Here is a 15,222-nt window from a genome sequence, read left to right on the forward strand (position 1 = left end):
CCTCCACTGCCCAGCTGACCAGGGCTCACCAGTGCGAGCTGAGGATCTTTGTGGAGAACTGATGGCACACGCCTCTTCCAGCCCTGTCATCCCCTGCTACCTTCCCTATCTGCTGCTGACACAGGATTTTGCTCTTTGGTGAGCTGTCTGACCCTAACCCAGCAAATCATTTATGTCTGCACCTTCTTTCTCATGCCTAAGTCTCTCCTACTAGAACCACACACTGGAGCATTGGCAAAATTAAAAGGAGCATTGTAGGACTTGAACCCAGGACCAGGCTCGTTATTCTCTTCTCACTCCCATTTGAAATGGAGCTATTGCAATGCTGATAATTCTAAGGATTGATAGGGAATGATTTCCACACTTACTTGACTCCCATCAGAAGTTTTCCCTCATGCTCTGCCTCACCTTGGATTACCTGAACAGCTGCACATTTCTGTTAAAAACTTTCTGCATCAAATATATTCAAAGGATAATAGCGTATAGAGAGACAGCAAACTCTGTCAGCTTTTGCACATACAAACAGGGATGCAGGGTTTTAAGGAACCAAGAGTCATCATGATCTTCATACTTCCCCCATTCACTGCAGAATTTTAAACAATCTGGGTATCTCAGCGCAGCCCCCAAGGTTTTGTTTTTGGCAGATATGACAGACACCACCACATACACCAAGCATGTAGTAGATTTTATTAAGCATAACTTTGGTTCTAAGTATTCCACCCTCATTCTTGTAATACCTTTAGTTAAAAACAATTATACAAGAGCAAATACAAAAAATATTAAATTATGAAAACAAATCCATTAAGGCTCCCTTTTTATATTTATATATATTTATATATGTACACTCAAACAAGTGCAGATATTAACAGAATGTTAAAGCCACAAAAATGCTAAAAAATTTACTACTATACTATCAAAAGCAAGAGTTTTTAAAAAAGTACAAAGTGGTAAGTAAGCAATATTCAGATCACTGAAGTATTTGCTGGATTGCTTCAAAACCCACGAAGTTAAAGAGCAGAACAGGAATTGCTTATGCTCACTGCCAAGCAGTTTCTTACTTGAGTAGCTGCACAGGACACTTGTGGTATGACTAACTGGCCACCCATTGAAGGGCTGCCCAATCCTGATTTCAAATACAAGCTTTTGCCTGTCAAAATTGATATGAGGGTGGTTTGGGTTCCTAGACTAAAGGATTAGCAGGACTCAAAGATGTTCTAACACACATTGATGTTCTGTTCACACAAAGTTAATTCCAATGAAAAACAAAAAACAACTTCATGCTGTATGTACAAGGGAGTTTTCTGGCCTCCTGTGTTTCAGAAAGAGAAACTCTACCCTGAATCACAAGCTAACCTGGGGAGAAAGCAGACTGCCTTTAGCCTTGAGGGCCCAATCCAACACACCCACTGAAGCCAAAAAGGGGGTCTTTGTCCCCTGTAACTCCCAGTGCCATTGATTTCATGTCACTGTGCATGAGTGGTTGCATTGCCATGATCACCAAGGAGAAATGGCTAATATAAAATGGTCTGCTCAAGCCAAAGGAAGGTTTCCTCACTCACTTCTAGACTTTTCCATACTGAGCAGAAGGTTAATGTGGAGCTGAAACCAAGAGGCAGGATGTTTGGTAGGCTGGGAACAGCTAAGATGAAGCATGAGTGGGGCGCGGAAGGCTCAGACATAGTGCTGTCTCAACAACATGAAACAAAATCAGTGCAAGTGTTGGAATGATGTGTTGCCAGAGAAGATCCTCTCCTGCCAGAAGGGAAGGAGAGAGGGAAGAACCTGCAGCATTCAGGGTGTTCTGTTGTTGAGATAATACATGGAAGAGTCTTATATTTGGCCTTTGTCTTTTGTATGTCCATAATCTGAACAGTCTGTTAGACCATCTTCACATTTAATCTTCTAGACGTGAGTCATGCTGCAAGTCTAAATCAATGGCAATACGCTTATCACAATTCAATTTACCCTCAATCTGATTATGTCCTCACAAAAAATGCCTGTATCTTAACAAATTAAAGTCTGTATCTAGGAAACATTTCTAATTGTGTTTTGTCCCAAGTGCTAATCTGAAATTGTATTTAAAATGTCCAATACTTACAGGAAAGGCAAAAGGAACTATAAAAACCAAACCAACAACCCTCCACCACACCTTTACAATACAAACATGCCACTGCTGATATTAACAAAAAGTTTTCTCAAACAGTTATGTCCAATGTAATTACAAAGTAGAAATTACTGTGTTTAGCATCCTAAGGCAAAGGCGAGGGATTAGATCCTCAGCAGGAATGTATGAACAGTTTCAGTGAGAGCTAGGACTCTTCCAACAAAGGAAGATAAGGATTTCTGCCCAGATTGTGAAGATATATCTGCACCCAATCACACCAGGTAAGAATCCAATTCTATAATCCTACATGAGCAATCTGTTCCCCGCTCCTCATCTCAGGCTCTCCTGGATAACTAGTAGTCATAAGCATTAAGGATCAGATTCTGTCATCCCTGTGCAAGCTGAGCAATATTTTATGTAATGGCAAGTCACAGGGGCAACTTGTGGAAAGGCAGAAGATGACAGAATTGGAGCCAAACTCTCAGCGGTAACCCACTTCCCTTCTTTCTTGAGGCTGAATGAAGGATGGGATAAAATTAATTTCATTTTATGCCTCACTTCAGGGAAAAAAATTCCATTTCAGTAGATTCCAGTAATTGGTTTGGTCTGGTTTAAACACTTCTCTGCTGCAGAAACTGCAACAAGTGTCTGCAAGCAAAGAGTAGGAACTGATGGCAGATCAGTTCCAGCAAATGAGTTCAAACCCTACCAGGTGATGTGTTAACACTGTACTCTGTTCAGCATGTCCCTGGAGGAGAAAGGCCACAACACCAAAGTAAGCAGGATTTCAAAATATGAAAAGTAGAAGACAGATCATTTTGCTTTGAGAGGTAAATTCACAGGTAGCACTTCACAGGCCTGTACACAACAGTGTAAGTTTACAGAGATAAATCAGCCTCTGGAGTCTCCCTGTGAAAGGATCATCAGATTTTCACTCTTTCATAGCCCAAATTCTACATGCCAAACAGCAAGAAATGGGCTCTAAGGCTGCTTAACTTTTCACTGCTGGTGAATTTTAAGCATTCTCATCTTGTCCACACCTACCTATCCTAGTGGGGATGGGCAGCAGTAATCAGCACACCTCATATCCTCCTAGACTTAATAAAAATTCCAACTAAACACAAATTATTGTGGGATATACACAAACTGTAGGTCTAGATGGAGGAAATCTACCTGTGCAGCAAAGCTTGATATCACAGGAGGATTTCTGTTCAGTTTTAAAGCAAAATAGAATCTGTGTATCTCCACTAAACGAGGATCACAAGAGTTAAAGCAGTGCAACACTGAAGGAGTATCCCTGGTTAAAATCTCTGAGAAAGCATGTCAGCCTGGTCCATGACACTGAACTGACAAAGACACTCCTCATCCATTGATCTCAGGACTGTATTTGGCAAGTCGATCTGTTTACGGTACTGTCTTTTTAATCCACATGTCCCAGGAATTAAAAATCTCATCTTCAGTAAGTGTCGGCTGAATGCTCTTATTTTTCCTCTTGAGGGGCAAATAAAGGTGAGACAACTTGCAAAAGCCTCTCTCTGCAGGAAAGCTGAAGTCTAAGCAGGCGCTGGCTCTAGGAATCTGGTGCTTCTGTTGCTTCCTGGACCGTCCTCCTCAAGTTGCCCTTGACTTTGACAAATTCAGGCGCATTTTCCTGCTCTTCCTGTATCTTCTGCTTCTCCAGTTCCAGCTTAAAAGGGAATCACATGTTAAAAGCAAAAAAAAAAGTACAGAAAACACATCATTGAAATACAAGACAAAAAACTAAAGGTTTCAATACTGGCCATGCCAAACTCTTTAAATTGCTTCCTTTCTTTGTCTCATGGAAAAGATAAAATCGCCTTTCTTTGGGAGTATCTGTTCTCATAAACCAATAAATCTTTTCAAATCCTTGGCTCTAGCTTGTTCCAGATGTCAACCTTCGCCAGACAGACAAAAATTCTGCAAGCCCAGTACAAGAATAAGATGAAGCATTTTTTAAGAAATTCTTGGACAGCTTCATTAAAGAAACAACAGTAATTCCCTTCTCTGGCTTTACAACAGAACAAGGAAGAATGTGCCTTGTGGGAGAACATATGAACAGCTACTACTGAGGAAACTTGCAGAACACATTTCTAAATGTTTAGGTATGAAGTTCTGTATCTAACTGGAGCCTCTTAAGAGTATCTGGTTTGTCTATCACAAAAATCAATAAAACACCCAAAAATCTTTGTTGGCCCTTAGCCATTTATTTTTGAGAGCCCATTCACTGAGTTTTTAACCAAGCTGGAGCTCCTGCCCATGCAGACACTTGAAATTTCCATGTGAGGAATGGAAATGCTCTATGTGGCAAGTCTGTGCAGTGCCCATCCAGCACAGGCTCACACATGGCACAGAGTATGGATTGCTTAGCAATCCCTAGGGAAGGCAGGTGAGTTGGCAGAATGGGAGAAAAAACCCTTTAGAAAACTAAAAAACGTGTTTTAAAGGAGCTTTCTTTTTAAATAGACCAAGGTCTTCCTGATTAATGGGGACCACATACAGCTCACATAAATAATCTCTCCTTTGTCCCTGGTTCACTGACAAGGGACATGCCTTGTTTCTATAAATGACAACAATGTCCCTCCATGAGTCATGTTGTCAATTTATGCCATTCCTATGATGTTTACAACTTCACAGCACTGTTTGAAATGGGCAGGCTTTTCCTCTTTTTAACAGAATTTTCTAATCTACATAATCTATGCTGGATGGCTCAGTTTCAAATCAAATCTTCCCACAAGCTGAACCATTCAAAGATGGGCCCTTAAGAGAGATAAGAAAAATGACAGGATGATACACTTAAAATACAATAGCTTTCTCCAAAAATATCTCTAAACCTAATTAAAACAAAAAATCCTAACCTATAATAAAACACTAAACCCTATAATGATTGGATTACATGTAATTTTTAACAATAATTATTTGGCTTAATTGATTTATTTTGAGAAACACAGGAGGTACTGTTTTAAAGCATTTATTTAGAGCATTAATTTATTTTAAAATAAATGCATTTCTTGATGCACAGTGACTTCTCTGATGAGCTGTTTCACTGTAGAGATATTTCCTCTCAGGCACACAACATGCTTCCAGAGGCACAGAGACATCTGACTGGCCCTGTGCCTGGCAAAAAGCTTCACCACAAGGAACTCCAACTCCACATTATCTCCATGCACAGGGTCTGAGGACATTTTCTTTGTTTTCTTTGAAAACATCAACGGGCTCACACATTTTAAGACTACAAAATATCTTTTAAAAGTTATCTAGTTTCTTACATAACCCAGGAGAATCAATTGATTTTAATTCATTAAATATAATTTTGATGTACTACAGCCTAATAGCCACTTTTAGTGGATCACAGTTAGACTACAAAATTGACTAAATCATCACAGTTTCAATGGTTCAATAGCAACAGTGCTCCACACATTTTCCTGTTGGCTGGTAAAGGATTCATTTGACCAAAGGCAGACCCATATGCCTGTACATATACTGTTCCTATACAGTGAGTGACAACACGTAATTAAAGAGTGTGATTTGACTTATCCTAAGAGATACCTGAATTTAACTAGGGGAAATATGCCAAAACTTGGCTGCTGCTTCTTTTCTGCCTACAAAGGGAGCCTCAGGTGAGCAGCTCAGATGCAGATGTGTAGATGTCTGTTATTCCTCATCTTACCTGCTCCAGTTTCTGCTGCCTTTTCAGTAGCTCTATTTCAAGGTCTGACTTTTTCTTTTGTGCTTCCTCTTCTTTTTGTTGTTTAATAACTTGATCTCGCTTCCTTTTCTCCATCACCTTCTGTAGCTCTGGTTTGTTCTGAGGTGCAAGACCCCTTCAAATTCCATGGGGAGGAGAAAATAGACCAGTATCAATTAGCAGGAATTCACACAGAATTGCAGGAAGCTTTACTAAAATCAAGTACTTGCCTATTTAGATACATTGGGATATAAATAAATAATGAAAGGGAAAAAACATGCAGACATTTGCCTGATTCCTAACCAGTACCCTAAGCTAGAATTTAAGCCATATAATCACCAAAGATATTTGCATGTGCATACTAGTATTTCTCCTGTATACTTCATTAACTTTCATCTTTTATCTTCTCTGTATTCTCTTGATTCCAAAAGAATGGACTGAAAAAACCATCACAGATCAAGACACTATCAGAGCTAAAAACAAATTTTAGACAAGAAGAATTTGCTTGGTGCCTGATAACTCAGGACTGCATTCAGACAGTCCTGTGCAGCCTATTCTGCCCACAGCAGTCTGCATGGACAAAACTAAAAAGCAGTCTGTCACACTGCTCCTGGAAACCATGGATTCTCTCCTTTCCTTGAAAATGTAACAGCTTTACCTATGCCTGGCTGTGAAGCTATTTCCAGTGAGAGCTCCCAGGCAATACAAAACATCACAGAGAGCCTAAGACAACAAAAATCCAGAATAAAAAAGTTGCCATCACCTTGGAGACCAGACAAAGCCTGGAGGATTCTCCCTCTGAAAAGCCTTTAGGTGCTACATGAACTGAATGTTTTAAGCCTGTTCAGCACAAATTGCTTTCCAAGCCAGCTACTCCAGAATGAGAAAGCTCACTCCTTGGGAAGATGCATGACGTTATTTATACAGGCACACACATGGATACTCACTCCTACTTATTTCTGTGATTTCAGCTATTTCTTTTATCTCTGTAACGCTGTGATGGTTTCAAAATTTGTTATAAGATTCAAAGCTCTCCCTGTTATTCAGGTATTAGCGTCACTTAAGGCAGAGCAGAGAAATCAGAAATTTGTCTTAGTTACTGTTGTCTTTCCTATGAAGATGATTATATGAAAGCAGCCAGCATTAACATCAACCATTTTTTATTTCAACTTTAAGAAATTCAATAATCTGAATAAGCTTTTAGAAAGCGTATTTTTCCCTTTCCTACTTGCTGTACCTCTGTGGTTGCCTGATTATTCATTAATATGCATATCTGACAGCATGTCCAATAAAACATTAAAATGCCATTTTATGGTGGCATCTAGGAATTACTCCATATATTATGCAACACTCTATCCCTGTACATACCCTGACAGCAAAATCAAATATTTAGCAACACCAAATGCTTTTCCCTATTTCTCATAATAGATCTCATGGCCTGAGTGCAACACAAGCTACAAGACTGTGTTCATATTTTATGTTTCATGCTATTTTAATTACATTTTAGCACATAGAACTGAAGTCAGGCAGGAAAAGCTGGAGTCATTTTTTACTACTACTGGACTGGTGAGAGCAGAGTCAGTGGAAGTACCACACTGGAAATCAGCAGTCAAAACAGCCACAAACCAGAAAGCATCTGCTAAGTAACATTACTGTTGCTGCTTTTCTTACTGAGGTTGCACCATAACAAAGCAGAGGCACAGACTGGTTCAGATGTGCTGTAACAAAGGGAAGAAGCTACAAGTAAATACAGCCTCACAGTCCAATCAGGTGGGAGTGGCAGGTCTGTAACGGAACTATAAAGTAAATCCTGTTCCCACTCTTATGCAAAAGAAAAGCAACAAACTGGTGGATACTGGATTAACTGGGGTGTTGTATCACCTTCTGGTGAGTGTTCTGGTTAAATTACAAATCCTAAGGCTTTTATAGAGGAAGCAAAGTGTGTTACACCACAAATGAGAGCTGATAGGATTAAAACCTCTCGAAGGGACAGCACCAATATTCAGAAGAGCTGAGGTTGACTCCTAATAAATAAAAGCAATTTAAGTGACCATTGCCTTGAGGTAGCACCACCGGAATCCTTTTTAATTTTTTCCTCCCCAAAACAACTACCCTTTCTGCAGGTAACTAACTATACCAGTTGTAGACCCAACAAACACTGCTCACAGTGGGCATGGAGAATGACTGCACCAGTACTAACAAGTATCTTCCAACATCTATTTCTGACTGTTCAGAGCTGATTGGTCCAAAAAGTGAAGCTGCTGATGACTACACTGAGTCTTCATAACAAAATAAGCAGCATGTTAAGCAGACTTCTATAAGAGCACTGGGAGTCCTCCATACATTTGACAGTTTGCTGTAACAAAGCAGAACAGAGCCTAATATCTACATTACTGAAAAGCCTCCTATCAGAGCTAGTACAGTGACACAAAGCACAGAAAACTAACACTCCTCTAAAAGATACCTATTTTTCTGCTGGTGAAAATCCTCAAGAGTATTCATTTCTGCACCAATAAATAAGAATCTGAAATTAACAGCTGCAGATAATCAAAATTACAAGAGAAGAGAAGATATTGAGGTCTGAAAAACTTTTCTGTGTAATAGGATATTTTCATAGAAGAAAAGAACTCTGTACTATTTAGAAGTGCTTTATGCTTTCATAAACTTAAAAGAAAAAAAAATAGTCTTAATTTATTGCAGCCTTCACATCCTCTAGATTAAGATCATCAATAAACTTCAACTACTTTTCTTTCAATGACTATAAACTTCTTGGTGCCAGGAACTAACTTTGATGTTTAATCCCATTAACGAAAAATAGGACAAACACCTATTTAGGCCAGTTTCTTCCAATTCAGTTGGCATTTTGTAAAATATCTCTCCTTCTTCATCACTAAAGAAATGCCATATTGTGTATGCAATTCATTTAGAATTAAGTCTGTAAGCCTAGCATTTGTGAGGGTTTTGCTATTACACATAAAAAGATCCATTCTCCCCTCAAAATAACACAGTGCCAAAGGATTAAAAAAAAAAAAAAAAAAAAGAGAAAAACTGCCATAATGTGACTCTTCCTGCCAAACAGACAAATCTAGTTGTGCTGGAGTAGCAAAATGCAAAAAGGCTTTTTACTCTTCTTTATCAAGGTCCTGGGTCTCAAAAAGTCAGATTGGCTTCTACCACCAGCTTTCTGCTCAAATGGACTCTGAAATACTTTCATTCCACTTCTGTTTTATAGATCCCCACACCGTGCCTTTGAGGAGTTCATTTTGGGTTTCTTCAATGCACCAAATCACCAAATGATATCATAGCTGGTTTCTGTTGGCTTAAACAAAGGAATATTAACAGGCTTAGTGTCTTTTCCTCCACCAGGTGTTCTGGAGTCTATTTTCTAAATGTGTTTTCTAAATTACTTCACTGTTGCTGAAGAGATTTATTAACAGAACTTCAGCTATTTCAGGCCAGGTGCTTGTGTCTCTGAAGTTGACAAAATGAAGACATGGTGGTTTACATCTCTAAAAGCAATATACAGAACAACAGCTGTGCATCCCGTCCCAGAGAGGAGCAGGCAGCATTTGCAAAACATACAAAGAAACACTTGTGCAGCAGCAGAGCAGGCACCAAACTACCACACTGCATTGTGAGACAGATCAAATAAGGAGAGAACAGTTTCATGTCAAATAAACTACATGATTTCTCTGATTTAAAAGTGGCCTCATAAACTCAGTGCACTGGGAATTGTGAAAACCCACAGATTTTATCATCCCACTGTTAATAGCAAAATTTTGTCAAATACTTGACAAAATACAAGACAAATACAAATACAAGACAAATTACAGAGCTCAGGTAACTCATATGAAATGTAATAGAGGAGAACTGAACTGTTTCCTATCAAAACCGACCCTCTGAGTATTTACAAAAACAAAATGGGAAGCCTTCTCAGGCAAGCTTTTACACTGGAATTCAAACAGAAATAACTGCCATGGTTAAGAATCCGAGTCTTTCAATTTACAGGATCTCAATCAACAAAAACTGCCCGCTGGGTTTTGGGGACATCATCATTTTGATGAAACTAAAATTCAAGTTATGTGTTTGGAGTGGGAGAGTGGCACAAGTGAGTTTTAGACTCTTACCTTTTCTGATTCATAAGCAGCTCTCTATGGAGATCTTGATGATTCCGGGATGACTTCACAGGGTTAATTAATTTCTGAGGTCTAATTAATTCAGGATTGTCATCATCTATGTAGTCTGGTTCAGCCATAATCTTTCTTGGAATGGGAAATGGATCTTTGGGTTCAGTGTCCTTGTTCACAGTATCTGTAAAACAGGAAAAACTGTAGTGAATCTACACTGAAAGGCCTTTTAAAAATGTCCTAAACCACAAAGGCAGCATATTACATTGGCAATCGTCATGATTTTGCTGGATTAGTTTTGTCTTTAGAAAGTAAAGGCTCTCAGAGCAAACATCACTAGCATTTTTTTAAATAGGCAGCAATTTTATAACAATGGCATCTCCAACAGCCTTCATCCAGTGACTTGGAGGCAAGATTTTCCCCCAAGATTTGACAAACAATTTAGTTTAAGTGTGTGAAGACCCTTATTGATTTTAATAAGCCTATTCAGATGAAACATTTTTGTATCAGTAGTACTGAGACCCTAAAAGCATTTTAAATACTGACTATATTAAATGCTGTGAATGTGTATCAAAAGCAGAGTCTCATTTTGTGCTGCCAGTGTCATGTCAGCTGTGGGGAAAACACCTCTGTGGATAAGCAATCCCTGAACTGTATCAAGCAAAAGCTTCCATGTGGAAATTGCAATTGTTGTGATGGGGGCCTGATTTCTGAGTGGAAAAGTAGAGGAGAAAAAAGTTAGGTGAGGCTGTTCCTTAAAGGCCATATTCCACCCACAGAAAACCACAGAAACCCACTGACCTGAAGGCAATGAATTCATGATTTATTTTATTTGGAAAAGTGGCACTTTCCTATCTTGCTTATCTACACATCAAATTACAGCATTTTGAATCAACAGCTGACAAATAAACAATGGTTTTCAAATAATTCATATGTGACCATTCATACTCCTTTCCATTAAAAAGCACCAATCACAAGATGACCAGCATCCAAAACAAAGCACATTCAGGGAAATTCTGCCTCTCTTCACTGCTGTGAAAACCTGCACACAGAATTTGCAGTTGTCAATTTGATGAATGTTGGCCCCTAAAACAGACCCACAAAAATAATCTCACAGCATGTGGGTTTACAGAGACGAATCAATGGGACATGAAAGAAAAGGCGAGAGGCTTCCATCCTCCTGACTGGCAGAACAGCTGAATGCTGCACACTGTACTACGGGACAAATCAGAGAATCACTGGGATTTGCTGTGCTGTTGCCAGTAAAAGCTGAATATGTGCTTTAATTCAGATCTCACTCTTACCAGCCCTTCCCTCCCTTTTTCACCCCACGGGCCACAAAACCTGTGCTCAGACACAATTTAATCCCTGAACTATTTTCTTTCAGTAGGAATCCCACAGTGTTGCTCAGGTCTGATCAAATCCACTTGATACGGCAGAAAGATTTTCACTTGATACTTCAGTAGATTAAAACTGAACAGCACCGCCATCACCCAGCTGCAGCTGCTTACAGGTGAGGATGCAAAACATGGAAGTTTTCAGCAGGTACAAGAAGGATACTCTGGGTTTGAATGCATCTAGTGGACCTGGCAAAGGTCTTTTAGATCTTTAGATCTTTTTTTGAATGTATGATATGAACCGTGTTTTAGTGGTGCTACATCTCACACACATTATTTCTGTGGAGCAACTTCAAGGAGGAACAGCTCACCAGTGTGAGCTGCTCTCAGGGTGGCTCCTTCATGAGTTCTTCAAAGCAAGCTCATATGAAGAATTATTTAATTCTATGGGGGGTGTCAGGTCTCACAGGGACCTCTTAAACTACTATAGAAATTGTCCACAGTTCGAAACTATGGAAATGTATTGCTGAACATGGCAGAAACTTCTTACTGACACAGATCATGCAATAAGAATACTACTCCTGTCACCCCTTCAGAGTCCTCCTTGCTTCAGTCAAGTAATCAGCTATCACCACATATATACTATGTATATATATATATATACACACACAAATATACAGGATCACTGGAAAACAGGTCAGAAGAAGCTTCAACTTCCTCCTGAGAGCAGGAACAGCTATGAGATCAGAGCAGGTTGCTCAGGACATTTCCCAGTAAGACCCTGAAGATCCTCAAGGTTGCTCAGCCTCTGTGGATGGCCCCTCTTGCCCTTCCTCACAATGGTTCTTCCTTACACCTACATGAACCTCTTGTTTCAGCTCCAGCCTGCTGCCTTTCATGCTCCAGCCACGCTCTCTGGTGAAAAGTCTGGGTCAAACTCCTTGGGAAGCACCTCCCACAGGGGCTGCTGCCAAACCTCTGCTCTGGGCTGAGCCAGCCCAGGTCCCTCAGCTTCCACCACAAGCCCACCTTGGGGGCCCTTGGCTAAACCCACATCTCAGATCCCTCACTGTTCCATAGTATGCCATATAAAAATCAAATGCAATCCCCCCAAACCCCTCAGCACCATGCTGTTAAGGAAACATTTGTAGAGTCTATTCTCTTCAGCACAGACAGTGAACAAACCAGCTGCAGTTCTTTTCTTACAGAAGGACATAACATTTCATCCTTCTTCAGTGCTCACATCAGGCTTATTACAACTAAAATAACTCAAATATTACATATCCAACCTCCACCCAAAGTAAACCTTCTCTGTAAATATTTGTTTTGCTTTACTCCTCTATCAGTTCTGTAGCATTGATGGGCCTTTGAGTCTTCTAGAAGCCATTTATCATCAACAGCTCTCTTTTAAAGTAAATCCAAAAATAACCTGCTGCTTCTTCAACATAATTCTTGTTTGCGTAGGTGGAGATGAAAAACACAATTACTCTACAACTGCTATAAACAATGTACAATTTTCTTGACACAAGCCCCTGAAAAACGATTTGAATCAATCATTTCTCAAAGTATGGTGCCGTATTTTCCAGCACATCAATTTGGTTTGAGCAAGCCCTTAGAGTGAAGTCTATTTATTCCTCTTTCTTCTGTCCCATCACTATTTTTAAAACATGTATTCAACTCAGAGGTCAGGAATTGTGGTTTCCTACTGTAACATGAACTCTACTAGCAGCAAACATGAATGAATAAAAACTCCCCTGGGAAGAGTCTTTCCATGTGTGATTAAGCTGCAAATGACTTCAACTAGGATTTCCAAACAGAGCCAGCGACACAGGGTGCCCAGCTCCCACTCAGTGAATTCTCTCACACCCTCAGCCTGGCTGGTGACCACTGACAAAGTCCTGCACAGACACTGTGTAATATTATATGCAAACAATACAATTAAGATAAGGTGATCTCTACCCACACTCTGTCAAAGCTGACATTTACAAAAGCACAGTCAAGTGTCACATAAAAAGAAAATTGAGGCACAAAGGATTCAACACACCAAAGGCAGACAGGAACACAGCTGTTTATCCCCAGAGTTTCATTCCAAGGTTCAGGCTCACACCATTAAACCAGTCAAGCTCGATGACAGCATCCCTTAAAAGTCCTTAAATAAGTTTAATCAATGTTCAAGCAATAACAATTAAAACATTATTAATTCCATGAGTCTCTAGTGCTCATCACTACAAAAGTCACAGCCCATAAAGCTGCTTTCAGATCATCACTAGGTGCTACAGTGGGACATTAATAATCCAAATAATCACTTAGCAGGAATATGCTGCCTGAAGAGCATCCGAGAGGCTCCTTTTAACCATCTGCTGTTACGTGACCAACTGAGAATGCACAATCCATTGCTGTGTTTCCTCACTACCTTGCTCCAAATGAAGGAGATTTGGATTCAGGGGATGTTTTAGCTGAGCTTGGCTCAGGTTTAGTACACCCACTAATTAGGCAGGTGCTTTCCCAGTGTATTTGCTGAATTAGATGCTGCTGCACAAGCAGCACAAAAGCATTTATCTACCTTGTCGTGCCTGAGTAACTTGCACAGTCTTTTGTCCACATCTTCTTCAGTATATATGGATTTTGATCCACAGAGAGAAAGAATAAACTGGGGACCCTGCGTGGAAGAGGAATTTTAACTCCTCAAACAACTGCAAAGCAATTTCAACATCTCACCAGACAAAGAAAATGCCTCTGTAGAAAAATTACTTCAAGTATCCTCCTGGACAGAAATTTAATGTTTCCAGACAAAAAATGATGTTCTTGCAGTAATCAAGAAGTACCTCAGCCTTGAAGAGCCAAGACCAAGAGGTCACACACTTGCAGCTCTCTCATTTAATTTCCTTGGAGCACAAGTAAATTCAGGGAAAACAAAGACCCTTCAAAAGTTGTCCTACTAAAGAGACATAACCAAACCAGAGCATGCCAGAAGCATGAGTCACATTTGGGGGAACATGTCCAGCAGATACCTTTGCTTCCAATGTTATTTACTTTTTATTCTACCTACAGAGGGCTTTTTTCTACAAAAAGTCCCTTAATGGTATTAACACTGGAAACACATGCACCAAGAGAAATATAGGTAGATACCAGTGTTTTTAACAGATATCTTAACAACACCAGGTTAAGGATTCAGCAGCTGCCAGAGTTTTTGCTACAACAGGGCTCCCACACGAGTAAAAAATTCACAAAAAAACCCCCCAAACCCTCTCATGTTTATATGGAATTCAGGGAATTGCATTTATTTTCTATCTGACATTCTTCATACCAGAAATCACCCTCTACATATGGAATCTGAATATAAAAATTCCTGCAAGACACCATATATTTATATTATTACATATATATATGACATTTTCACTCTTCAAATGATTCCCACAATTAATTCCAGCTGTGAAAGCAGAGGTAGAGTTGAGGCCCCTTAAAAAGCAGATAAATAAATGTCTAAAAATGCCAATGGACATGAAAATAATAGCCTATACTAGATCCAAAAGTTTCATTAAGATTAAAGTCCCGTGATTTCCTTTTTACCTTAATAAATTCTTGAACTAATATCTTCCACAGGAGCACTAGCTCAAACACTGAATACCTCCTGAAGATTTTATTCTCAAAAAAGCTTTAACATTGTTCTGAGCTGTACTATAAACCATCAAACACTCTGTTTTAAGACTTGTATTTTTAGCTTTTTTAAACTACTGCACAGACTTGCAGTTTGCTACAAGTAACCCAAAGGCATTCTTCAGGAAAAAAAAAAAAAATCTTGTTTTACTCTCCTCCTTCCAATTTCAAGAGGAATTGAAATAAAAATTCTTCAGCATGTCTCTGCTCAGATGTTACACGACCAAGCACCGCCTCACTCCAGCCAGCTTGGGTAGAAAGCAAAAGAGCTGCTTAAATGCAGAGTGTGAT

The 15,222-nt window shown here is 39.5% G+C and overlaps 1 protein-coding gene across 3 annotated transcripts in view; it reads right to left on the reverse strand.

Moving 5' to 3' along the window:
- Positions 1 to 673: 673 nt before the first annotated feature.
- Positions 674 to 15,222, reverse strand: part of LOC131592288 (protein FAM107B) — a 59,121-nt gene continuing 44,572 nt past the window's right edge. For all 3 annotated transcript variants that reach the window (XM_058863702.1, XM_058863700.1, XM_058863701.1), the window contains 3 exons: positions 9,938 to 10,121; positions 5,793 to 5,946; positions 674 to 3,791 (listed from right to left, as the gene is read on the reverse strand). In XM_058863702.1, the coding sequence (XP_058719685.1) occupies positions 3,675 to 3,791; positions 5,793 to 5,946; positions 9,938 to 10,065 (399 nt within the window). In that variant the 5' untranslated portion in view covers positions 10,066 to 10,121 and the 3' untranslated portion in view covers positions 674 to 3,674. The remainder of the gene's footprint in view (positions 3,792 to 5,792; positions 5,947 to 9,937; positions 10,122 to 15,222) is intronic.

This window comes from Poecile atricapillus, chromosome W (assembly GCF_030490865.1).
Source record: "Poecile atricapillus isolate bPoeAtr1 chromosome W, bPoeAtr1.hap1, whole genome shotgun sequence".
Classification (NCBI taxonomy): Eukaryota; Metazoa; Chordata; class Aves; order Passeriformes; family Paridae; genus Poecile; species Poecile atricapillus.